General features: G+C 47.0%; 1 protein-coding gene across 4 annotated transcripts in view; it reads right to left on the reverse strand.

Annotated features, from left to right (window-relative positions):
* Positions 1-26,674, reverse strand: part of ZNF385A (zinc finger protein 385A) — a 147,120-nt gene that overhangs the window by 76,105 nt on the left and 44,341 nt on the right. For 2 of the 4 annotated variants that reach the window (XM_035099939.2, XM_035099957.2), the window contains exon 2: positions 7,073-7,257. In XM_035099939.2, the coding sequence (XP_034955830.2) occupies positions 7,073-7,257 (185 nt within the window). The remainder of the gene's footprint in view (positions 1-7,072; positions 7,258-26,674) is intronic. The other 2 variants (XM_035099965.2, XM_035099949.2) reach the window with 2 other exon arrangements.

Raw genomic sequence — 26,674 nt, forward strand, 5'->3', positions numbered from 1 at the left:
TTGCTTCATGTGCAGCCTGGCCCACAGGATTCCACCTGGGAGTATTTTGACCTGGGGAAGCAAGTGATGAGAGAGAAAATGAAGGAGGGCTCCTTGGCTTTCGCCAACATGGGTGTTACACAGTGTTGGAAACTCAAATATATAATCTAATCACCAAATGGCACCTTTAACCTAGGTTGCGGTCACCACAATGGAATATCTAGGCGCCGCCCCCCCCCCAAAGCGGTGGTGGTTGTTGTGGTGGTGGTGATGGTGGTTGTTGTGGTTTCCTTTTCTATTACCACTGTATATTTTAAAGAACAAATTTCAAAGCGGTATGCAACACATTAAAACATCAAATAAAACAATCCAGAATAAAACTAATTCAAGCTTCAAGGAAAATATTTCAGATCCTTCTCTAAGTGACATTTTGTTCTCCCAAGTTGCCAGCCTGGCATCCAGAGACCTCCACATGGTCACAATTGGACCCACATCAGTCGCAAAATGCACATGCGCCTGGCTAATTTCAAACACTGGTCTTACAAGCAATATCTTGAAAATCAAGCCAATATAAATTATATATATAATTTATTATTTATACCCCGCCCATCTGGCCGGGTTCCCCCAGCCACTCTGGGCGGCTTCCAACAAAACACCAAAATACAGAAATCCATCAAACATTAAAAGCTTCCCTAAACAGGGCTGCCTTAAGATGCCTTCTAAAGGTCTGGTAATTGTTGTTCTCTTTGACCTCTGGTGGGAGGGCATTCCACAGGGTGGGTGCCACTACCGAGAAGGCCCTCTGCCTGGTTCCCTGTAACTTATATATATTTGCAGCCCGTTTTCACTGTGGGGTTATTAGAGGCATGCCAATTTCATTCTCAGGCAGGAATTCAGGACAAACAGGAAGCCCGGCAGGGTGGGCGCCTTCAGCCTAATTTCATGTGACACTGAACCCGACAGCACGTGGACAGCTAGCAGGAGAGAAAACAGTACAAAAGGGGGTGGAGAGAGAAGCAAAGGGGGGCACCCAACTCACGTTTGACTCTTTCTCTACTCACCACGGGCTCTGGCAGCCCTCAAAGGATTACCTTGGAGGGAATGTGGGCCTCAAGAGGGAAAAAAGTAAAGTTTTTCCACCCCTGAGTTAAAGTCTGACCTCTCGCAGTGAAGAGCCGCTCTTAATAATTGAGGTCTTAAGTGGCCTACTTAACACACTAAAGGAAACAGCAGGCAGGTGTGGTTTTCTGCATCAGGTGCACACATGGCATCCCCTATAAAACCTGTGAAAGTCTTAGTCATCTTTAGGAGGACTGTACGGATATGCCATGGGGACCCCCAAGTGTATGTATGGTTTAAATATAAAGGGGGGAAAGGCTCCCCTCCTTTAACAGCACAGCATGGGCCAAATGGGTGATGGGTTGTATTTCTGGATTTCATGCAGGATATGGCATTTGTGCCTTTAAGGATAGAGGTATCCGGAGTGTAAAGTTACCAGTGCTGCTGCTTTTCCAGTTTCAGTCCCAGTGCTGCAGTGACAAGGGAAGCGGCCCTTGCAAGAATCCTCTCTTGCAAGCATTTCTTAAAAACCAGAGGTATAGGAAATCTGGATATCACAACCAGATTCTTCAGAAGGAGGAGGAAAATAAACCTTGGGAAGCTCAGGGGTGGGGGAAGAATGTCAGAACAGGCCAAAGCTCAAGAAGAACAGAATGGCCAGAGATACTTGGTATTGTTCTTGATGGCTTATTTGATTTTAAAGACATGGCAATTGTATATCATGCAAGCTTTGGATCTGCTCTGGATTCAGTTTAGCCCTTAGCTTGAATTCCTTTAAAACCAAGTGCTTTAGGGGACAGCTAGATGGGCTGGGCTGGGCAGAGACAGGCTAGTTTTCTGCAGATTTTCTTTGGCATCATCAACCTGGTGTAGGGGAAGGCGATGGGGATGAGCAATGTTGGAAAGGGGAAGCAAGATTGTAAGTAGGAATGTTATCCCACACATGGTCGAATCTGGATTTCAAAAGGTGGGTTCCCACATTCCGGTTTGTAATTTTAGGCCACCCACCCACCCACCCCAAAGCCCATCATGCCAGCTCAATTACAGTAAAACTTGGCTGGAAATCATGCGGAAAAATTCCATGTAGCACTAAGGAGATTGTTCTATCAGCACAAGCTTTTCTGCTTGCCTGATGCAAGCTTACTCTCCAGGTGGCACACTAGGTCAGTGCATCTGACTGTTAACCAGAAGGTCAGTGGTTCGAGCCCAGGCCTGGGGCAGGATTCCTGTATTGAAGAGGGTTGAACTAGAGGTCCTCCGGGACTCTTCCAACTCTAGAATGATTCTTTTGTGAGATATTTGATGGGAAGCAGTTCACAAACAAAAGTAAATAAAGTCGAAAAATAAACCATCAACAATCCATCTTAGCAAAGTGACAAGATTAACGATGTGGAGGTGTTTCGTTGGATTGTTTGGAGTTTCCTTGACGTGGGTGGGGGAGCTCAGTTTGCAATTGGGAGATCCTGGGTTCAAATCCGTGCAGAACACAAAGCAGCAGCCTCAACCTGACATACCTCTCAATGTTATCGTGAAGGTAAAGACAATCAGGGGAGTCCTCCAGGACTACCGCTCTCATCATCCCTGGCCACTGGCCATACTGGCCGAGGCTGATGGGAACTGGAGTCCGACTACATGCGGAGGGCACTCCCTGAGTGGCAGGTGTGGAAGAGAATTCATTAAAAAGTTTACCTTCTTCATGTTGCAGAGCTAAGCAACTCTACTATTTGTTGATACTGCTGCAAGAGAATTTGCTGCCCTGCACAGCGGGGTCCTGACTCTCTAAACCTTAAGGGGGACTCAGCCTGGGACAGATAGCCCTCCTGTTGCTTCTTATTTCCCAAGTATAAAGTCATCGCTGCCTGGACATCCGCCATTCCAGACAGATATGTCTGGAGAGCACCCACCATGCCAGCAGGGACATACAAGGGCTGTGGCTCCCCCTGCAGGCAGCTGCCTGGCAACACAGGAAGGAAACCCACTTTTCCCTTATTCTTGTACTTTTAATACTGGGCCCCCAGCACCTAAACCAGGTTGCTGAAGAGCTGCAGAACAGTGAGCGCAATCTGCAGTGGGAGAAGTAGCAGGCATGGCAGTTTAACCCTTTACCCAATTCAAAACACTTTCCCTTGCAATGTGGCAAATGTGCATTCTAGGAGTTTTGGGGGGGGGCAGGCGGAGAGAAGGGGGGAATGTTAACCAAGAAAAGGGTTAATGGCCCTCCTGCTGCTTCTCTGCTGCAAACCTTGCCCCCTCTGCCAGCACTTCTTGGATTTAAAGCTTTAGGTCAGGGGTAGGCAACCTAAGGCCCATGAGCCACAAGTGGCCTACAGGGGTCGTTTAACCGGCCCACGAGCCGCCCCCAAACTGAGCCGCCCGCTCAGCGAGTCCATGTGCTGCGCTAAACCAATACGGCACAGCATGGGGACTTGCTTCCTTGGTGCCAGAAATCACGTCTGCGCAGACACAGACGCCGGAAATTGTGGGTGCACGCACTCACACATACCCATGATCCATTCCACGGAGGGGGCTCCGCGACAGTGAACTGGCCCAGGCAAGGTAAACCTTGCCGACCCCCGCTTTAGGTATGGTCTAGCAGGGTTTCAGCCTATTGATTACAGGCTGCAGACTTAATCTCTCTCTCTCAATCTATCTCTGTCTCTATTTCTAACTATACAGTATCCAGATGTGATTTTTGGAAGGAAGGTAGATGGGATCAAAATAAACCCCCAAGTCACTCTAAAGGGTCTCTTGCCTTCCCTGCAATCATGCAATACAGCTTTCAGAGGGGTAGCAGTGCCAGGTTCTTGCAGCAAAAACCACCTAAAAGCTTGTGGGACCTTCAAAGACTAATAAATTTAGGGTAATTCTAAAATGCAGGTACGTGTTTGACCCAGATCGAACACCGCTCCCATGTCTTCTCTACCAGCGCTATTATAGGACTCAGCAATGTCCTCTACAACAGTCCTCAACCTTGGGCCTCCAGATGTTTTTGGCCTACAACTCCCATGATCCCTAGCTAGCAGGACCAGTGGTCAGGGATGATGGGAATTGTAGTCTCAAAACATCTGGAGGCCCAAGGTTGAGGACCACTGCTCTACAACACCAGGAGTTCATCTGTCTGCACATCTTTCAACAAGATATATATCCTCATCTGCCAACAACGTCCTTCTACAGGCCCATTTCTACGCAAAAGTTGAAATGGCAATATTGAGAAACCAGTGGAGGAATATTTCAACTTCCCAGGCCACTCTGTATCTGACCATAAGGGGGCCATACTGGAACAAAGGACCTTCAAAGGAAGACTGCAGCATGAAACTGCTGAATTGTAATTCCTCAAGAGGTTCCATGCTATCGCTAGCGGATTGAATCAGCACAATCACACTGCTTACGTTAATTGGCTTACCAATGCCAGGATGTCTGTGCTATCGTCACATCTGCCTGCCTGTTTATTTTGTGAATGGCCACTATTAAGGATATAATCATCACCATCTGTACCCTCTACTGCATTTCATTTCCTTCTGACCGCACTGATTACAATTATACACACCCATATTCCTGCAGCTCGGAATAACACTTCATGCATCTGATTAAGTGGATTGTAGTCCAAGAAAGCTTATTCCATTAAAAAAGAAAAATAGCCTTTAGGGAGCCAGTACAGTTTCTCCTCTCTCTCTCTCTCTCTCTCTCTCTCTTACCAGCAGAGGTCACTCCAACATCGGCAAAGAGACCAAATGTCTAAACACACCATCACCAGCTGAGAATACCTGCCTCCCTCCGTGCAGGAATAGGAATGGAGTCACTGCAAAAGAGCCCGATTACTGCTCTTTAACACATACACGTCTTGGTTCCTAACCAATGACCCAAACACAATCACTGATCTCCAGCTGCCCCGAGATGCTGACAAGAATTCTTCACAAGGCGGCAAATCATTACTAGGCCTGCTCACATGGTACTTCGTATCTTAAAGGCCAGTGAAGAGGAGGCTGCCCTCAAAGGTGTACAGCAGGGACGAGGAACCGGTGGCCTTCCATCAGCCCCAGCCAGTGTGGCCAATGGTCAGGGATGATGGGAGTTGTAGTCCAGCAACATCTGGTTGTGGGGGGAGGGGGACAGCTTCCCCATTCCTGGCATACAAGTTGAGGTGGTCAGGTGGGCAAAAGAATCCCTCTACAATTCTATGATGCACCATTCATGCAGTGGATCTGATCTCCTCAACCCACATACATTAAAGGCTACGTTGCTTCACGAGAGCCAGTGCGGTGTAGTGGTTAAGAGCGGTGGACTCGTAATCTGGGGAATCGGGTTCGCGTCTCCGCTCCTCCACATGCAGCTGCTGGGTGACCTTGGGCCTCACTCACCTCACAGAGTGCTTGTTGTGGGGGAGGAAGGGAAAAGGAGGTTGTTAGCCACTTTGAGACTCCTTAGGGTAGTGATAAAGCGGGATATCAAATCCAAACTCTACATCAGTGGTCCCCATACTAAGGACCGTGGGCCGGATACGGCCCAAAGGCCTCTTTTATCTGGCCCATGCCGCCCACGCCCGCTCTTAGCGGCGCGGCTGCCCACTTCCGGGTCAGATGTGTGCTTGCGTGCATTTCTGGCACACTTCCGGGTCGGAGGAGGCCCGTGTGCATGCGCACAAGCTATTCCTGGCACTCCTCCCACCCGGAAGTGCGCCAGAAATAGCGCGCTCCCCTGCCCTCCGGCCCACTGTGCGATCTGTGCAGCAGGCACCGGCCCGAAGCTGGGTAAGTTTGGGGACCCCTGCTCTACATCTTCTTCCTCTTCCTCTTCTTCTCCTTCTTCTTCATCATCTGTTTGTATTAGAACCTTCACCTCTTTGTGGTACCAACCTGCCATTACAGTGGTACCTCGGTTTAAGAACAGAAATAGTGACCCGGTTTGAGAACTTTACCTTGGTCTACTAAGAACGGAATCCAAATGGTGGAAGGGCACTGGCGGCGGGAGGCCTCATTAGGGAAAGTGCGCCTCAGTTTAAGAATGGTTTTGGTTTAAGAACGGACTTCCAGAACGGATTAAGTTCGTAAACCGAGGTACCACTGTCTTATTATTTTTTACTAGCCTGACAAGACAGACTGAAAAACTAGCAAACTTCCAAAGCCAGCAAAACTCCCAAGCAAGGCTAGTGAGTCCCAATTTCCCTACATAACCTGACTCCCAACAACTGGCTGAAGTCTACCTGCAGCTTATCCATTTTTCTGCTGCAGCAGTGAGTGGGCAGAGGCAGGAGACCATTGACCAAGTGGCAAGATGCTCTGGAGTGCATGTAAACATTTGATGAGCCAGTTGTTGTCCTCCCCCCCCCCCCCACACACACACCGACAGAAGCATGATACTTAATCTCAGGGTCATGGGTGTGAGCCTCACATTGGGCAAAATATTCCTGCACTGGCACAGTTTGGACTAGATGACCCTTGTGGTCCCTTCCAACTCTGCAATTCTATGATTTGGGATTTCTTGTGATTTAAGGAGATGTGGTGCTGCAGCCTCCTTAAGTGAGCCATTTCAAGTGTGTGCTTAAAGCAGGCATAGCTAGCTTCCCTGGCTGGGATCTGCGTTCAGATCTCCCCCTGGTTGCTGATCCATTTGGCTCGCCCACCAACCCCAGCGTGGCCCCCAGCCAGCCCCCACCTGACTGCCTTCAGAACATGGTGCTGATAAAGCTAAGGTTGCAGCTTCGATCCCCGTATGGGACAGCTGCATATTCCTGCATTGCAGGGTTTGGAATAGATGAACCTCAGGGTCCCTTCAACTCTATGATACAACCTGCCATGGGCTCTCTGGTGCCACCTGCTGATGATCTCCCTGCCTTCCACCCTACCAGTCCCAAACGGGCACCAGCTTCCACATATCTCCAGAGCTAACATAATCCCTCCCGCACCCTCATCTGTGAGCCCTAGGTGCCTCACCTGGCATTCCCAGGGGCCAGGTGTCCAGGTCAAAGCCCCTTTCTCTGTTGGGGGCAGAGGAAGAGAAGAAGGAAAGTAGGAGGGAGTTATACAAACAGTCCTACCCGAGCCTGTACCTCCTGAGCCGGAAGCAGCCACGGCCTTACCGTGTTGAAACCTGCGAAGAGGCCCACGGCCGGCTGCGCCTCCATAGGGAACGACAGGAAGGGCTTGAGATCGAGGGGTTGCTGCATCATGGCAGGTGGTGGGCGCAGGATGGCCGGGATTGGGCCCGCCCGGCTCAGGCTGCCTAGGCAAGGAGAGACAAGGGGGAAGCATCAACAGTTTGCCCTGTGATGTGGGCGGTGCAGAGGGTCAGGGTAAAGGGCAAAGGAAAAGAGGCTAGGACCAAATTGTTTTAAACTTGCACAAATTTTACAAACGAAAAGGACTTTCTCAAAGAGACTTGTGAAGTTAAAAGAAATATGCAGTAACAACAATCCATGAAAGCAGCGGCAAGGAATGCAAATGAAAGCTTAGGCTGAACAAGAGCAAAAATGAATGGTTGAAGATTTAAATCAAGCTATTTTCAGCAACGCTGGACATTTCCAAAGAGCACAATAACTGGTTGTTGCACATATCAATATCTCAAACTTAAAAACATCCAAATTCCCAGACAGGGCCTCACATTTCAAATCTGCAGAAAACTCATCTCAGACTATGCGTTTCAGATCTGAGCTTGAATCCAACAGTTTTTTTTTTTTAATTTGGGGAGTGGGATTGGACTAGAGCAATATTTTCAAGTAAAACACAGATTTTGAAGGGTTTTGGTGGGAGGTTTTTTATGTTCCTTCGCAGCATAGATGAGATTGGCCCATTTTATTCTCACGCACCACAATCTTGCAAAGTAGGTTATGTCAGTTACTGTGGACTCAGTGCTGCTCCTATTCAGCACATAAACACACAAATCTGGTATAAACAGCAACTCCAGATTAAACGGGTAAAATATAGGGTGGCATTTTGACGAGGACGAGGTTGTGTGTGGACACTGTGCAGAACTTGCGTGCCCAATCAGCACCAAATCCACAATAAATTGCTGTAGGGAAGCACTCAGAGAGACATACCCAAGCAGGCTTCATGCTATTTGAACCCTGGGTCTACTCAATGCTGTCCAACATAATGTTCACTACATTACAGCATGCTGAATTGAGCACACACGTGCTAGCTATGTGTTTCATGCACATATCCGTCGAAGAAAACCAACAGCATAAATGAGAGTTGAGTTTGAATAATAATAATAATAATAATAATAATAATAATAATAATAATAATAAATTTTTATTTATACCCCGCCCTCCCCAGTCAAAAACCAGGCTCAGGGCGGCTCACACCAACAAAACCACAATAAAACCTAAAAACAATTAATTAAAATACAGATTAAAATACAGTATTAAAATTTAAAATGCAGCCTCATTTCAAGTAGTCCATAAATCCAGGCCATGAGGGAGGAAAACACAGGAGTCAGGCTAAGTCCAACCCAAAGGCCAGGCGGAACAGCTCTGTCTTGCAGGCCCTGCAGAAAGATGACAAATCGCGCAGGGCCCTGGTCTCCTGTGAAAGAGCGTTCCACCAAGTTGGGGCCAATACTGAAAAGGCCCTGGCTCTAGTAGAGGTTTGCAGGTTTGCACACCTAATAAATTAGGCCTAGGTGCCGATGTCCTGTGGCATGCTAGCTGGTTGTACCTGTCAACCGTTACTGTCACAACCAAAAGCAGGATCCAGAAATACAAGCGGGGTACTCTTGTGGGTGGCAAGTGGATCCCAGGAATCAAATCCTGCATTTCCCTGGCACAGTCAAGATGCTCATTGTCACCTTGCTGGCCGGGGCTTATAGAAACATGAAAGACACTGTATCATAGAACAGCCAAAATAAGAGAACCTAATGACTGTTCTGTGGAAGAATGGAAGCCCTTTTTTGGATTACTTAAAGAAATACTCTAGCATGATGAACTTGTGAGTGGGATTTGAACTATGAGCAACAGAAGGAATTAGAGATTATTGTATGGTTGTTATGGTATAAGAGATAGAAGATAGGGTGCAGCAAAGGGGGAGAAATAAACACACCATGGAAAACAGGGTGGAAAGTCAACAAAACGAAACAAAAAATTATTATGTATTGGAGTGTATATGTGAAACTTTTGAAAGTTGCAAAAATAATTAAAAAGGAAACCATGGCCCTCTAGTAGTTGTTGGGCTTCCAGTTCCCATCAGACCCGAGAAGCATGGCCAATTGTCAGAGAAAATGGGAAATGTAGTCCAGCAACATCAGGGACCTGAAAGGTTTGCTATCTCTGTTCTAGGGATTCTTTTAGCAAGCACACTCAGCCGTGCTCCCCAGCACAGTGAGTCTTGGGGCTATGACTGATAAGTCCTTGCGCATGGCAAACAGGTTGGCTTGGGTGCCATAAACTTACCTTGCAGCTTTACACGACAGGGTGCAAATCTGCAGCACACACTCGGTGCGCAGCAGCAAACTATACAGTTAGGGATGTGTTGAACTGGTCCAGCCCACCTAGAGCCAGATAGCCAACGGAAACCCTGCAAAGTGTCTGACATCTGTGGAGTCCTGCCCCCCAGAAAGGCTTCTGCATGGGCATGCATATTTCCCCCTCCTCCACCACCACATCGCCCCCCCCCAAAAAAACTGTTTCTCTCTCTCCCTCCTCAATTGCTTACATAACCATTTGTGCAGCCAGCCGTCAGTCCTGGAAAGTTCAGTGGTAATTGCACATCATCTATTTGCCACTGCAAAGGCGGCAAAGAGCAACAGTGAAACAGTGAAACTCCCATTCTTTCGCTCCCCGCTCTGCACTAAGCTGGGAGATGCCTTTTCATTGTGGAAGTGAAATTGAAAAGGGGTTTTGAGGTGAGCAGAAGAGGAATTGGGCAGTTTTGCCAGCACTCTTTGCAGCCTCTGTAGGCAAATCCCCAAACTTTTACAAGGTGTTGCACATCCACTGCATCTTGCTGAGCGCCCTCTGCAATTTATTTATTCTAAGGACCCCTTCAAAGTCAGAAGGGAAGATTTTCTATTTCCGCAAAGCCCGCACTGGGCTTGGATGTGTCCTCCTAGAGCTTCATTCAGTGATGAGGCAAAGCAGCAGAATGCATTAAGTAAAACACAAATGTGCCACCGCAAGGAGAGAGAGAAATCAGACCCAGACACTCACTGGTCTGTGCCTTTTGGGCCGTTTCCAACAGCAAGGTCATGAACAATCTCACAATGGAGGAGGAAGTGGATCATTACAGTATTGTGCAAGGGGATTGCAAGAGGGCTAAGATTCTTAGAGCTTATTTGATCCAGAGAAATCGGAAGGTGCTGGGGTGGGGTGCTAAAGCCTGCATCAGCTGCAAAATTCAAGCTTTGTCGGAATTTAAGGTTTCGTTTTTTTAAAGCAAGTTTCTAGTCCTTATGACTGCAAATATATATATGCATATTTAAATTATATGTATGTATATATGGCAAGAAGCTTGCTAACAGTGTGATCTGGTATATGCCTACTTAGAAGTAAGCACTGCTGAGTTCAGTGGGGCTTACACAGCCTAAATCTCAGAAGTAAAAGAGGTAGCTGAGTAAGTTTTAATAACAGGATATCATCGCCCTTCATAGTTCCCACCTCCACATACCCTGCCCCATAACTAACAAACCAGAATACAGTGGTGCCTCGCTTAACGAATGCCCTGCTTAATGAAATTTTCGCTTAACGAAAGGTTTTTTCGAGCGGAGGTTGCCTCGCTAGACGAATTCGTTTTATGAAAAATTCATCTAGCGAATCGCGGTTTCCCATAGGAATGCATTGAAATTCAATTAATGCGTTCCTATGGGCAAAAAAAAAATTCAATGCATTCCTATGGGATTCGCTAGACGAATTTTTCGTTATAAGAAAAGACCCGTGGAACGAATTAAATTCGTCCAGCGAGGCACCACTGTACTGTACGTAATGAAGGGTGGTGAATAAAATAAAATGCAGAATAAGTAAGACAGTCTGCAAAAGTTTGCATAATATATACAGGTTGCAAAATTCAGCTTCTCTGGATGCAGAACTTGGATTTGCCTGGGTGCAAAATGGATTATGTCTGTACCCATTCCTGGGTATGCACTTGTACAGATGTTATAATATATACCAATGCAGCACATTTATGCAAATAAAGTGAAGCTGCAGCACAGCTGCAAGTATTAAATGATTAATTGCTGTGTTTATATCAACTACAAGCTTAACATGCAGGTGAAAAGTCACCAACCGTCAACACACCGCCAAATCAGCGGGGCTGACAAGAAGGAAACTCTGGCATTGTGCACTTTCGTAAGGGCTCATCTCTATCCAGAAGGGTCAACACCATCCTTGCTGTTCCACATTTAATGTTAAACCAGTCCTCACACCCAGCTTTGCCTTCTGGCCTCTGTAAAGAGTGACAGATAGCTGAACACAGCAAAACAATAACATAAAATTATGATGCTCCCATCAAAAGCCTCAAAAAGGCTTCCGAGTATACAAACGAACTTAAATGCAAGTGATTGATTGACTGATTGCTTAAAAGCCAGACAGTTAATCGATTTTAAACAAAAAAACCTTTGCTTCGGATGAGAGGCCTAACTTGCATATGATATATATCAATGTGCATAACATATTCACCACACAGAATATAGGCTCCTCTTGCTCTGAGCACAAACAGAACTGACATTTGTTAGGCCTAAATCCATAGAGAATCTCCCTCGTTCCCACTACTGGACTTTCACAGCTGTGGCTTTGACTACAAAGCTGCTCCCCTCACCTTGGGGGCTCACAGCACCTGCTGCACTGATGTGCGACACAGCCTGGGAATGACAGTGTGACAGCAAGCGGGCTGCTAAACTGGTCTGCTCCCCGTCCTGGGTTATTCAGAGACACAGCAAACGAGAATAAGGCAAACTGTCAGGTGTGGACTGCCTAGGCATACCACAACTGATCAGTAGACTCTGCAAATGTCCCTATTTCCCAGGGACAGCTCCGGACTTACAGATCCCGGATTCTGATTTGATCCCGGAATGTCCTGCTTTTCTTTAGGACATCCCTATTATCATCAGAAAAATGTTGGAGGGTAGGGAGTTATGCGACCCCTGAGCCAAGGAGATAAGTAACTCCACAACATTTAGAAGACATCTAAAGGGGCAGCTAAGATGCAGGTGGCGCTGTGGGTTAAACCACTGAAGGTTGGCGGTTCAAATCCCTGCGACGGGGTCAGCTCCCGTTGCTCGGTCCCAGCTCCTGCCAACCTAGCAGTTCGAAAGCACGTCAAAATGCAAGTAGATAAATAGGTACCACTACAGTGGGAAGGTAAACGGCATTTCCATGTGCTGCTCTGGTTCGGCAGAAGCGCCTTTGTCATGCTGACCACATGACCTGGAAGCTGTACGCCGGCATCCACGGCCAATAACGCGAGATGAGCGCCACAACCCCAGAGTCAGTCACGACTGGACCTAATAGTTAGGGGTCCCTTTACCTTTACCTAAAGGGGCAGCACTATATACGGTAGGGAAGTTTTTAAAAAATGTTTTTAATGCCGTGGCTTTGTACATTGCATTCTTTCTGGGACAGCTGATGACTTTGTGTGTTGCGGGCAGGGGGTCCTTTTTGGAGTAGGGCTGATTTGGCATGTGGCATCCCCTAAAGGTCTGGCACACTGGCCAGATAATAATAATAATAATAATATTTATTTATTTATACCCCGCCCATCTGGCTGGGTTTCCCCAGCCACTCTGGGCGGCTTCCGACCGAATATTAAAAATACAATACAGCAATAAACATTAAAAACTTCCCTAAACAGGGCTGCCTTCAGATGTCTTTTAAAGTAAGATAGTTGCTTATTGCCTTGAATCTGCTGGGAGGGTGTTCCACAGGGCAGGCACCACTACTGAGAAGGCCCTCTGCCTGGTTCCCTGTAACCTCACTTCTCGCAGTGAGGGAACTGCCTGAAGGCCCTTGGCGTTGGACCTCAGTTCTTCGGTCCAAAGGCAGCCTGGAACTTAAGTGGTCCACAATGTTCTCTTTCCTGTCACATGGTGCTGGCCTAGGAATGGGTAAGTCTGACAATTTTTAGTTTCTCTATTTAATAGGACGTCCCTATTTTCATCGGAGAAATGTTGTAGGGTATGAACAGATCAAGTACAGTAGCTGGTGTCAGGTGCAGACATCCCTTGAGGGTGCACAGAGAAGATCACACCTGTGTGGAAGAATAACCAAAAGAAGAAAACCTTTACAGCTTTCACACAGAGGGTGCCCCCCAAAAGCCCATTTGCAAGTGGCGGCGGCTCCATGAGAAATCTGTAACTTTTGCAAGTTGCAAACCCTGTGGATTGGCACATCGATGGCAAGAACACTCCCCACAAAAGGGTCGCCGAAATAGAGCAATCAATATGATCCGGGGGCTAGAACAACTCTCTTAAGAGGGAGGATCACAACATAGGACCTTTTTTAGCTTGGGGCCTTTTAGTTTTTAGATCTGAGGTGTGGTTTGAACAAATCATTTAGATTATTTGCCTTTTACTTTATATAAGGATATCTCCTCCCTTCTTTCTGATTTATACTCTGGCAGGATCGCTGCAGGTGAACTCATTGATACGGGGTTATGATTATAAAGGTCGCTCACAGCTCCTCAGACTCCTAGCTGACAACTTTGCTGTTCTTTCAGATCCCCAAATGCCTCTTCTGCAATAGAAATTGGCAAATTTAGCTCTGTGACAGGGCTGGGCATTAATTTTGATAAATTGGAGACAATGTTTTGGAAGCTGGGGCCAAGGACACGGCTGCTTGTTAGCTGGCGCTTTTGGTATCAAGGTGTGTCTGGCGTCCCTGAAATACCTGGTGGTTAGTATTTCACAGAATCTATCTGGACTTAGCTTGAATTATGTACCTGTTTTGCAATGTATTACATATGACTTATGATCCTGGCATTCTGGCATTCCCTCAATTTATTCTTATTAGGCAGGATTGCTGCTATTAAAATAATAGCCCTCCCACAACTTCTTTTTTTGTTCCAAGCCCTCTCAACTTTGATCTCAGACAGGATTATGAAACAACGGGAATAAATTTTAAACAGTTTTATTTTGTAAAACAAGAGGGCAAGATAATCGTTCAAACTTCCTTATGCTGAATCGTCCAAACTTCCTTATGTGTGGGGGTGTGAGAGAGAGACTGACTGTATTTTGATGCCTTTCAATTAGGGCAAATTCTTTTTACAGTCTCTCGGGGTCAAGACTAAAACTTGGGTAGGGTTGGAGGCAATGAATCAATCAACGGCTCCTTGATGGGCACTTCCTTTCCTACCAGCCACCCAGGTAACGTGGAAGAAAGTGGCAAATCCTTTCTTTCATTGTTCAGTTTGGCACAAATGGCACAAGAAATGAGAACCCTTTCTTCCTACACTCTCCCATTTCATCTGCCATATCAAGCAAGTGGGCTCTGAGTGCCACAATGCACAAAGTGGGGCTGCCACATTAGTTGCGGGACGTCTTTGATCGATCTATCCCTTTGTCGGCACAACAACCCTGTTTCCCCAAAAATAAGACATACCCATAAAATAAGCCGTAGCAGGATTTCTAAGCATTTGCGCAATATGATCCATATCCCGAAAATAAGACATAGTGATAGGCGCAGTTCTGGAGGGCACCAAGGAAGAGGGGAGGCTGGATGCATAATAAAAATAAGACACCCCCTTAAAATAAGCCATAGTGTGTCTTCTTGAGGAAAAATAAATATAAGACAATGTCTTATTTTCGGGGAAACACGGAAGTTACAGATAAGTTTAGGGGCACTTCTACTAACTGACTGAGGATTCACTAAATTAGCTCGTTTTTGTAGAAGCCTTCTGTTGAGAGAACAGCAACTAAGCCCCCCCCCCAAAGCTTACAAACTTCTCATTGCTACCTCTCCAGAGCACAGAAGAGGCCACTTTTTCTTCTTTTTCTAGCCTTATGGTCCTTTGGGAGAGACGTACTGGACAGGAAGTGGGTCCTGGTCTTTGGAATAATGTTTGGACCCCTAAGCCCCTGTCCTCTGTTTCAGCCACCATTCGTGAGAACTCATTGAAGACTGCTTACCACTGGTGTCGCACTCCATTCTTGCTTGCCAGAGTTCAAGCGTTGGGCAATGCCGTTTATGTTGGCAGAACTGCAATGAGAAGGATACCTGACGGCACCTCTGGTGGGCTTGTCCAGGGGTGGGCGTCTTTGGGGAACACGTGGTGAAACAAACTGGGGTTATTATTGGGGAAAGTGTGATGCTGGAGCCCAAATTGTGTTTGCTATCGGTGTTTGAGGGGAGTAATGTAGCTATTGTGGGAAAATAACAGGGCCAGAAAGATTCTTCATGCATTGCGTTGAATAGATGACATTCAAAGGCATTGTTTATTACTGTTTGAGAGAAGCTAACCCATCATTTAAAGACTTTTAGCGTCCAGGCAGAGCCAGAGAATTTTGCTCCAGTTTGGTGGGAGTTTTACCTCATACACGAGCATGAACAACCATTTCAGACTTTCATTCCATCTGAGTTTATTGGACAGAATTTTTAAACTTTTGCTCATTGTCCTTTTGATCCTTACCTCTGTTAGCTCAGTGGGTGCCCTGGGTATTATTAGATGTAATGTAAGAATATGTTACATCTACTGTTTTAGGTCACTCTCTTGAAGGTACGTCGTATCATCCTGCCTGCCTGCTATTTATGATTTTCTTGTCTTTTTTTAAAAAAAGGTGAGGCAAGTAAAGGTGGGGGTGGGGGCGAAGGATTGTTGGAGGTATATAAAATTGTGGATGGTAGAGAGAAAGTAGATAGAGAGCAGTTTTCCCCCTTTCTCACAAATCTAAAGAACAGGGTTCATCCAAGGAAGCTGAATGTTGAAAGATTTGGGACAGACAAAAGGAATAACTTTTTCATGCTTTTTAACTGTGGAACTCACTGCCACAGCCACCAACCTGGATGGCTTTAAAAGAGGATTAGAATTTTTTTAAATGGATGATAAGGCTATCAATGAGTACTACTCACAATGGCTATATTACCGCCAGTATCAAAAGCAATGCTACTAACTCTTAATACCAGTTGCTTGGGAATCACAAGCAGGAGAGTGCTATTGTTCTCATGTTCTCTTTGCTCGTGGGCTTCCCATAAGCACCTGGCTGGCCACTGCAAAAAAAGAACACTGGACGAGATGAGTCTTTAGCTGGATCTAGCTAGGCTCTTACATTCAGTGTTCAAAAACATCAGATATACAGTGGTGCCTCGCAAGACGAATTTAATTCGTTCTGTGAGTCAATTCGTCTTGCGAAAAATTCGTCTTGCGAATCCCATAGGAATGCATTAATTGAATTTCAATGCATTCCTATGGGAAACGGCGATTCGCTGGATGATTTTTTTCACAAAACGAATTCGTCTTGCGAGGCAACCTCCGATCGCTAAACCCATTCGTCTAGCAAAAAATTCGTCTAGCAGGACATTCGTCTAGCGAGGTACCACTGTACATGAAAACCAGCTTGCAAACACTACGACGTCACAGATACAGAGCTTGACAGCGCCCACATGTGCGCAAGGGGGACGGGACACGTACATCTGAAACCAGTCCTACTTCTAAATCAAGTTTGCCATAGATTAACCTGAACACCCATGGAGGTTTCAGCTCCTGCTGCACTCACACAGTCCTCGCCAAGGGGATATGCAATCACAGTGCAGTCCTTATCGGCATATTAACAAAAGTGGACTGGATAATTAATTCCCCATGTAAGGCATATAGGGCTGAGCCAAATGTCTGCTCCCCCCCCCGAACCTTTCCAGCAAAAAATCCAAAGGGGTGGTGGGGTGGGCGTTAAAAGAATAATAATCACAAAATTTCTTTTGGTTCACCTTTTCCACTGTGCATTTCTTAGCCCTGGTGGCGGCAGCTGCGGCAGCGGCACTCCCAAATGTTCTGATGGCAAGTGCCATTCCTCCACCACTCGCAGGTCCTTCACAGCAAAGGCAAGAAGCAGAGCCTTCACTCTGACTGGCTATACTGGGGTAGCCAACATAGTGTCCTCTACAACTGCTGGACAGCTCAAGCCCTATGTTGGGGAAAAGATTCCTAGCATTGAAGGGGGTTGGACCAGATTACCCTTGCAGGCCCTTCCAGCTCTATGATTCTACGTTACTGGAATCCAATTCCCATCATCTCTGACAGTTGGCTATCCTGGCTGAGGCTGATGGGAGCTGGAGTCAAGCGACATTGGCCACCCTTGGGCTACATGCGACACAGTGTCACCACTTTGTGTCATCATAAAGCCTACCAGTTAGAGAGCAAAGCTTCCTGTCCACCTTATAAGCATAGCTGCCAAGTTTTCCCTTTTCTCACGAGGAAGCCTATTCAGCATAAGGGAATTTCCCTTTAAAAAAGGGAGATCTTGGCAGCTATGCTTATAAGGGCTTGCTGGGAGGGGAAGCCAGCTACCAGGATTCATGGGAGGTTCCTTTGCTTCCATGTGCTCCCTTTTGCACTCCCAAAAGCCACCCAAAATGCCACACCAACTTCCCAACGTGGATGGTGAAGTTGGAGGAAGCATTCCAGCTCAGCCCCAGCTTTCACCCCAGAGATGCAGGGATAGGACAACGCCGCTCTCTGCATTCACAAAGAATCATAGGCAGTTTTCAACATCATTCCCAAGGTGCAGAGTAACTTTGATTCTAGCCTCCCCCACCTACCTCTGTAGGTGGTCTTCGCCCCGGCAGAGGAGAGCAAGGGTGCAACAGGAAGTGAGGAACCAGTAACAGAGATAGAGCTGTCCTTGTAGGGACTGCCTTCTCAGTTCCTGTTACAGGCACAAGAGAGAAGCACATCCCCACCAGCCCTGCCCCATGGCAGAAGACCTCCTTATGGGGTTCCCCCAAGGCTAAAACACGGCCTTAGCCCTCCAGAAGGGAAACTTGCCCTGCTGAATCCCGCCCTAATATCCCTTTGTTCCTCCAGCCCAGGAACAAGCAGAAGTGCAGAGTCAAAATCAACCTGCTGCTTTAATGGCCGCCTGTGTCCTTGCTGTGCCCGGCCTGTCCCTGGCACAGTTGCTTGGGAGGACTAGGATGGCGCAAGGGCTTAAAGGGGATTAGAGTCCACTTTTACCCGGCAGGCACAGTGGCAAGGTTCCAGAACAGGAGCTAGAGGATCCCTCCAGAAGACCAGGGAGATAATAAGGGCCTTCTGGGTTTCAAATCATACACAGAGAGAGAGAGTCAGAGAGAGACAGAGAGAAAATAAAGCCAAATGCACTTACCTAATACACCCACAGCTATTACCTATAAACTAAGGGCTAATCCACATTTACCTTTTGCCTTGCTCTTTCCAGACACAGGTCCACACTTAAAAGCTCCATATCCGCACGTTTTCTTTTTCTGCTCTGGAGCTTTCCCCACGAAAACCCACTCTTTAGCGTTATTTATTGTTTGTTTGTTTGTTTTACATACTGCCCTTTGTCAAAAGATCTCAGGGCAGTTTGGCAATCCAAACTAAGCGATACGATTTCCAGGTAGACTTGAACTCTAGCACACCTCAGATTTAGAAATCAATGCCCTAATCTTCTGCATGTTTACTTGGGAGTAAGTCCCACTGTGTTCCCTGGGGCTTACACCCTAATTCCTGGTTGTAGGCATTTGTGGAGAACTGCACAAAGGACTTTGGCAGGTTGTCCCACTCACCTGTCAAAATTGGGCTGCAGGGATGGGGGAGGATGAGGATCTGGCCAAGCCAAAAACAGTCCCCCACTCTTGCCCTAACAAGTTAGGAATTGCGTCCTAAGCTTGCTTTGAAGGGAGCACTGTGGGGTTGAAGAAAACCCATCTGCTCTCTACAGATATCTACCCCCCCCACTCCCCTCACAGTAAAACAGCTCCTTTCTTGCCCATTACATGCAATGTTGCAATGTTGCAGTTTTGCATTGGTACTTTCGGTTTTTCAATGGCTACAACATGGAGCAAAACAGTCAACTGACCCTCTGAGCAAGTCCTAAATGTCAGGAGACCAACTATGGTGCTCAGGAGTTAGATGTCTGCAATCCTCTGCAGCAATGCCAGAAAGGAACAGCTATGAAAATGAAGTCTGGAGGTGGGGGACAGGGGAACGGGGGACGAGACAGGATGACTTGCCCATCACCGGCGCTACAAATCGCTTGACTGACAGCTTTTCAAAGATCTAAATACAGAGAAAGGGGATTTCCCTGAATTTCAGCAGTTGAGCAATTTGAGTTTCTACCCATCATGCCCACCAGCAGCAGCAGCAAAATTTATTTTGAGGGAGGAAAACCATCCGAAACCATCTGCCTGCGTTAATGCAAGCATGTTTTCCTCCCTAACGAGGCCACACAGAACATCAATAAAAGATGGCACTGCAATTTGTGTGGGTGGTGACAGAAGGGTGTGTGTGTGTGTGTGTGTGTGTGTGTGTGTGTGTGTGTGTTTCGGCTTGTGTATAGTAAGGAAGAGAAGGCCTGACACTTTGCAATAATGATCTGGGGCTGGGAAAATGCCATGCACCTGGTGCTGCTGCTGCTGCTGTTTTTGTGAAAAAGAAATATGATGCTAGAAGTGGACACACACACACACACACACACACTCCCCACAAGCCTGAACAAGGCTGGCACCTAAGAAACTGATACTGCTGGCTCCCTGGTATTTGAGGGGACCAGAACTGAGCCGGAACCTTTTGGTACCTGGAACGTGAAAAGGCCAGGTGGCACTTCCCCCCTCCCCCCTCACACACAGTTGTGCCCTTGCCTGCTCCAATCACCAACTCCCCTCCATCTCCTTAGACCTTGCCAACCCCCTCCCCTTGCATCTCACCAAGATACAAACCTCTCCCCTTAGACCTCCTCCCCACCACCAAACATACCATATTTTTTGCTCCATAAGACTCACTTTTTTCCTCCTAAAGAGTAAGAGGAGATGTCTTTGGAGCGAATATGTGTCCCTGGAGCCGAATTGCCCAGGGACAAAAGGCAGATCGTGCTCTTTTTTTTAAGAAAGAGCTAAAGGCTAACAAGAGGGAAAGAGAGAGTTGAAAGGAACCCACTCAGCAGCTGATTGCAAGAGATCGGGGAGGGAGATAAGGCAGCTAGCTCCCTTTGTACCCTGCCCCGGCCCCTTGCCCAGGCCTCAATTGTTGTCTGCAGAGGGAGGCTGTTTGTTTCCCCAGCGACATGTGACTGGCTGATTAGATTATCTGTCTGGAAACTGTAGAAATGGGTCCCTTTCCTTTCCTAGAGAAGCTGCAGAACTATGAGTTGAACCCCATAAAAACAGGGTTTTTTTCCCTTTGCAAGGTAAGCACAACAACTTTGAGCTGATCCTACAAAGCGGAGCTTTCCCCCTTTGCAAAAAAGATGCACAACTGTGAGCTGACCCCCCCCCCCAAGAGAGGGGCTTTTCCCATTTGCAAAAAAGCTGCACAACTTTGAGCTGATCCTCAAAAAAATGGAGCTTTCCCCTCTTGCAAAAGGAGCTTCCTCAAATATTTAATGGGGGGGGGGCAAAGGCCTATAGGAGTTGGCTGCTATGCCTAGGACAATTCAAGAAAGCAAAATAATTTTTTTCTCGTTTTCCTCCTCTAAAAACTAGGTACATCCTATAGTCAGGTGCATCCTATGGAGCGAAAAATACGGTACTTTCCCACCCTGCACTGATGAAACCGCAAAGAGGAGGAAGCAAACGATGCTAGAATTAGCCATGAGAGGAGAAGCTCCCATTGGCATCAATGGGAGCTCCCCCCCACCACTACTAAGGCTATTTTCAGCACCAAGGAACGAAGAAGGGAGGGGGCACTGCGGAAGAGATTTGCACCAAGATTGTGCTCCCTGCTTGCTGCAGTACCAATGAAACTTGAGAGGGTTTAGAAAAACAAACACCAAGATGTGGTTACTAGCCATAAAAATTACTTTTAACATTTGGTTTGTGCCTAAGCTTCACTAAAATCAATGTTGGTCATCAGTGGGGTTTGCACGGAATTCCCCCACCTCCCACTCTTCCAAACTTGAAGGAAGGCTAGTTTTGCTGAGGACATTCCCCAGCCAACACTGTCACCTGTTAACACCCAGAACAGTTGTCACCCATACAAACTGCAGTGCCATGTTTTACTTGATGTGGTGTTTGGCCTTGTTATTTGGACTGCCATGGTTCCTTGCACAGTGACAGAGCAGGAAGTGACAAAGCGCCCAGAATGAGTAACAGATTTTCCTCAGCACTGCTCCAGGAAACCATTTCTGGATTTAGAAAGCTCATTCAAGATAACCCACAGGAATATTCACCTACCTTATAATTAAGATTATTTAACAGATTTATAACTAGGGCCGGGTGATATCTGGTTTTCGACATCACAATATATCACCAGCTAAACCTTGTGATATACCGATACATCACGATGTCTGAAATAAGGATGAAACTATGTACAGGTGAACGCTAACTTGCCTTTTAAGAAACATTATTCATTAAGCAGTTTACAAAACACACCATCAGCACATAAACAATAAAATATTATTTAAAACTTCTCTTTCATAATACTACTAAAAGCCGACACAACAAATAGCCCAGCATTATTTAAACATATAAAACTCAAACACACAACACCATTTCTCCACCTCCATCGCTCTGCCCGGACACTGAGGTCCAGTGCCAAGGGCCTTCTGGCGGTTCCCTCGCTGCGAGAAGCCAAGTTACAGGGAACCAGGCAGAGGGCCTTCTCGGTAGTAGCACCCGCCCTGTGGAACGCCCTCCCACCAGATGTCAAAAAGAAAAACAACTACCAAACTTTTAGAGGACATCTGAAGGCAGCCCTGTTTAGGGAAGCTTTTAATCTTTAAGAAATTAGTGTATTTTAATATTTCTGTTGGAAGCCGCCCAGAATGGCTGGGGAAACCCAGCCAGATGGGCGGGGTATAAATAATAATTCTCTAGCTGTTTGCAATTACCCACCGAAGGTCATCACAAAAAGGTCCTTCAAGGCCCATGCATAAACACAGTGAGGGATGGGACTTGATCACACAATGAGGGAGCTTCATTTCACAACTGTGGGGCCACCATTGAGAGGGCCCTGTTCTGTATGCCCACCACAGGGGTTGTCTTTGTAGGTTGGAACCTAAGCAGGGCCTCTGAAGTACACCTAATGCATGTGCAACTTGATCTTTTAGGTAAACCCAGACTATTGAGGGCTTTAAAGGTCAATATCAGCACTGTGAATCGGGCCTCAGCACACAGTGAAACTGGTACAATATAGGTTATAGAACAGCTACTAAGACAGCAGAAATGTTACATGTTCTAGACTGGGCCAGTTCTATGCCTTAAAGCCCCTATACGAATCCTCGTCTTCTCACATTCTTCTCTGAAACCCACACAAAGCAGAACGTGTGCCAGCATGCAGTTGAGGCCTGAATATTTAAAGTGTGTGCCCAAGACATTTCGCTCTCTAATGAAGCATCTTCCCCACCCTTAGGCTGGGACCAGCACTCATAGGGATTCTTGCTGCAGTATTAAGACAAGGCATTCTGGTCTTCATCTAACCTTTCCCCTGGTGCAGCCTGAAGCCGGCTACTCCGCTCTGCTGCATGGCCTTAGACGCTTAAAAACTAACATACACATCAAGTGAAACGCGCGAGTCCTGAGCTCTGGACCACATAATGTGATAAACCAGAAACTGCATCTGAGCTTGTGAAGAGTAGCTTTTGTTCACCATCGAACAACAGCATCTGTCACATCTGGGATTAGGGGCAAGATCAAAGGGTGTAGTCTTTTAATTAAGTTTGACATTCAGCTCCTCTATTTTTAGCAATTAAGTTACGAAATTTATACCCTCTTTCCCTTCTCTCCCTCCCAACCGTTGTGCAGTGATGTAGGGCGCAAAACTAGCCACAGAAATTTGCTACATTTTTCCATTGCGGGAGGGGAATCGATGTCTTAAAATGCCATTGTTTTGTAAAATTAATTAGCAATATAACAAATGTTATGTGCCGAAATTGGTATGTTACCAGTTTCCTTCATCCCCCACGCTCTGCCCAGAAGTGGGGAGCCTCTCTAGTGCATGGTCCAAGTTTGGTCCACCAGTTCATTTGCCCTAAACCACACCTACCAGCTCCACATCTGATGTAATATGTGACATCAGATGTAGGGAAGATAGAGCCCTTGCACGATTGGCTTATTTGCACAGCTGATCCCTGCAGAAAGCAGGGCTGAGCTTTCCCCACATCTGCTGATGTACAAGGAGTTCAGTTCCACGTGGTTGCTATCTCCCTCCACCCCCGTGAACCAACTTTGACAGAGGGAAGAGAGAGATCCGGCCCACTGGGCCAGAAAGGTTCCCTACCCTTGCCCTAGTCGTTGGAAGAATGTCCAGGAGGCCCTGGAATTTTGCAGGTCTGCAAGGGAGGCTGCCCTCAGATCCCTCCTTCCAAGCAGCATGAAAAGACCCCTGCTGTTGCCCCTCTCATGGCAGAGAGGGCAAAAAGGGGAAACTGGATCTGCTAGATCCAAAGCCCTCACATTCCCTTACAAGCCCACAGAACGGAAAGAGGGGGGGGAGAGCAGTACGCACTCAGAGGGATTCACTCTCCCTTCCCCAATCTATTTCTCTCCAGCATTCCCAAGATACCGCATGCTGCTGAACTGTCATATCTTAAAATATTTACAAGTATTTCATTAAAAATGATTTTCATGTAATACTATGAGTAGAACTTTTAAAACCACAATAGCTGTGCTTTATTGAATTCCTTCCCTAATCAAATATTTCCAGTTCAAATACTTTAGATGATGAGAGAAGGGAGGGGGAATATTTTAAGGCATTTATGCAGCAGGTAATATTAACCAGGGGGTGCTTTTTATTAGATTAAGAATTTATAAGCTGCTTCGCAACCAAGTGTTCCAAAGCAGTGTTCAGTAAAGGTATCAGCAAACCTAATGTATACTAGAAATACATGCACAGCAATTTAAAAGCAAATCTCAGTAACATCAGATTCAGTATGCATTATAAAACGGCTTTGACAAGCTTTAGGGAAGGCCCTCTTAAAAAGGTACGTTTTCAGTAGCCTCTGCTATGCATTTGTCTAATTTCAATCCAGAGGCTTGGAACTGCAATTCTCAATGCCTGGTTTTTAGCAGATGTCAGGTGTGCAGTCCTCTTAACAAGGCTCCACCAGAGTAACACAGTTCCAGCCAGGTGTGTATGGGGCAAGGTGACCTCTCAGGTAACCTGGGCACTAGTTGCATACAGCTTTCAGTGTTAGAAGCAACTGAGACTGGTACCCTATTGGCAGCCAGTGCAGTTCCCTTAGCGATGGTGATGAGAGGATGCCCCAGGCAATAGCCTAGCTGCCATGTTTTGCACTAGCTCCAGCTTACAGACCATGGCCAAGGGAAACCCCACATAGGGGTGTGTCACAGTAATCCAGTCTTGCAGTTACCAGTGCCTAGACCACAGTGGTCTAGCTCCCATGCTCCAAGAATGGTCGTAGCTGCCTTACCAGCAAAAGTTGATAAGAGGCACTCTGAGCTACTGATGTTCCAGTGGCACAGATGCATTGAAGGGCACTCCCAGACTGTGCACCTGCCCTTCAGAGCAGGTGCAACCCCATTCAGAGCAGGGGCTTGGCCTATTTCTCAGACACAGGGACCACTCACTCTCAGATCCTCCATCTTGCAAGGATGGAAATTTGGTTCACTGGCCCTCATCCAGCCCATCACTGCTTGCAGACACCTCCTGATTCAGATCATAGAATCATAGAATCATAGAGTTGGAAGAGACCACAAGGGCCATCCAGTCCAACCCCCTGCCAAGCAGGAAACACCATCAAAGCATTCTTGACATATGCCTGTCAAGCCTCTGCTTAAAGACCTCCAAATAAGGAGACTCCACCACACTCCTTGGTAGCAAATTCCACTGCCGAACAGCTCTTACTGTCAGATGTTAAAGAGAACTGGAGCTCTGTGTCAGCAGCATACAGATGATTGCCCCCAGTGATTTCATATAGGTATTAAATAGCACTGAGCACAGAATACTGCCCTGCATAGCACCATAGCACAAGGCGGCCAGGGATTACTCCCCCAACGCTGCTCTCTGTATTCAACCCTGCAGAGCGGAACAGAACCACCTTAAACAGTGACCCTCTTCCCAGGTATCACTCCCATTGCCCCTCACTCAAAAAATATTGTTTGTCAGGGCAACCAAGACCAGTTTGGCCCCCAAACCAGGTCTGAACCTAGAATGGAATGGGCCCAGATTATCAGTTCAATCCAAGAACACCTGCAGCTACTGCCAAAATCCTTTCAACCTCCTTCCCAATAAATGGTGAATTTACTTTCCTTAGCTTTGTCTACTAAAGCTGAGTCCAGTAAACATGCCAAATTAGGTCCCAATTAATTTAGGCAATGCAACTCAAAATTTTCTGGCAAACACACACACACTTTTTCTTACAGACCCTACAACCCGCCTGTCAGTCATGGCCTGTTTTTCTTTAAGGAGAAAAACGTATGCAAAACTCTTTTCCCCAACCATGAAGAGAGAGCATTAACATTAGCAGCAAGAGAGTCACCAGGGGTATATGCCCCACTCTGGCCTTTGCAGTTCCAGGACACAGAGCAAATACGCCACCTGCCCAACCAACAAGGTGGCCCAGGCTTTAGCGTGAAGTGGATAGAGCTGGCTTAGCCAATCATCATGTCTATCCCCCTGGGTCTGTTCCTGCCTCTCCAAAGGAGCACAGAACAAGCAGGAGGCATCAGGGAACAGCCTCTTTTCAACACTCTTCGACTTCTTAGCAATTCCTAGTAGGCAGTAATACTGTTTCGTTTCCCCCAAGCACACGCAGGAGAGTCCCCAACTGGATTGCCTGACATTTTTATCTCTAGTTTTTAAAGAGGCTGAGGTGAGGACCTTCTGAATCGGACAAGAGCAGTAGCACTGGGGAGGTGGAGGAGGCACTTAACCCTTCCCCTCCCATCTTTGTTTTCCCTATCGCAAACACCCTTCCAAAAGGTATTGTTGGCCCCTCAGAGGGAAGTGGGGCACAGGTGAAGCCATGATGCCCTTGCTCCTCACCCCCATGGCCGTTTCAATGTCAAGGGCCACCAAAGAACTACCAAGTCACTGCAGAGGCTTCAATAACACCAGAGGTGCCAGAGGTGAGCTGCTGTCCCCAGGTCAAGACCAGCTGCAAGCTACTTTTGCAATCCATGTCTCTCTGCTCATAAGCAGGTAGTGGAAGCTTTTCACAAGCTCGGGGGCAGCGGGAGGAGATGCAACAGAGCAAAATCATTGAGGCTACCGAGCTGCAGCGGCAGCAAATCCCAGAAGGGCACGGAACTAAGTGGACCAGACAGGCGCGACAGCACCACCGATTCTCCCAGCTAATGTCTCCCTTGGGATTTCTTTTGGAGAGGGGAAGGTGGGGGTGCAGATTGCCATTTACCTGACCAAAGCGCCCCCCCCCTGGCTTCCCCATACCCCAGTAGCTTTGCTCACTCGCACATGCAGTGAGCAGGGCGATTATGTAAAAAGGACAAAGCTGGAAATAGCCCAGATGCAGTGATTCCCAGCTCCCCGTTCCTTTCCTTCCCCCATCAAGAACCCAAGCCACCCTTCCCCCACCACCATGGAGCTGCCCTCCCTCCCCACCCCAACCGCCCATAAGGGGGCTCTGGAAA

The sequence above is a fragment of the Zootoca vivipara genome, chromosome 2, assembly GCF_963506605.1.
Source record: "Zootoca vivipara chromosome 2, rZooViv1.1, whole genome shotgun sequence".
NCBI lineage: Eukaryota > Metazoa > Chordata > Lepidosauria > Squamata > Lacertidae > Zootoca > Zootoca vivipara.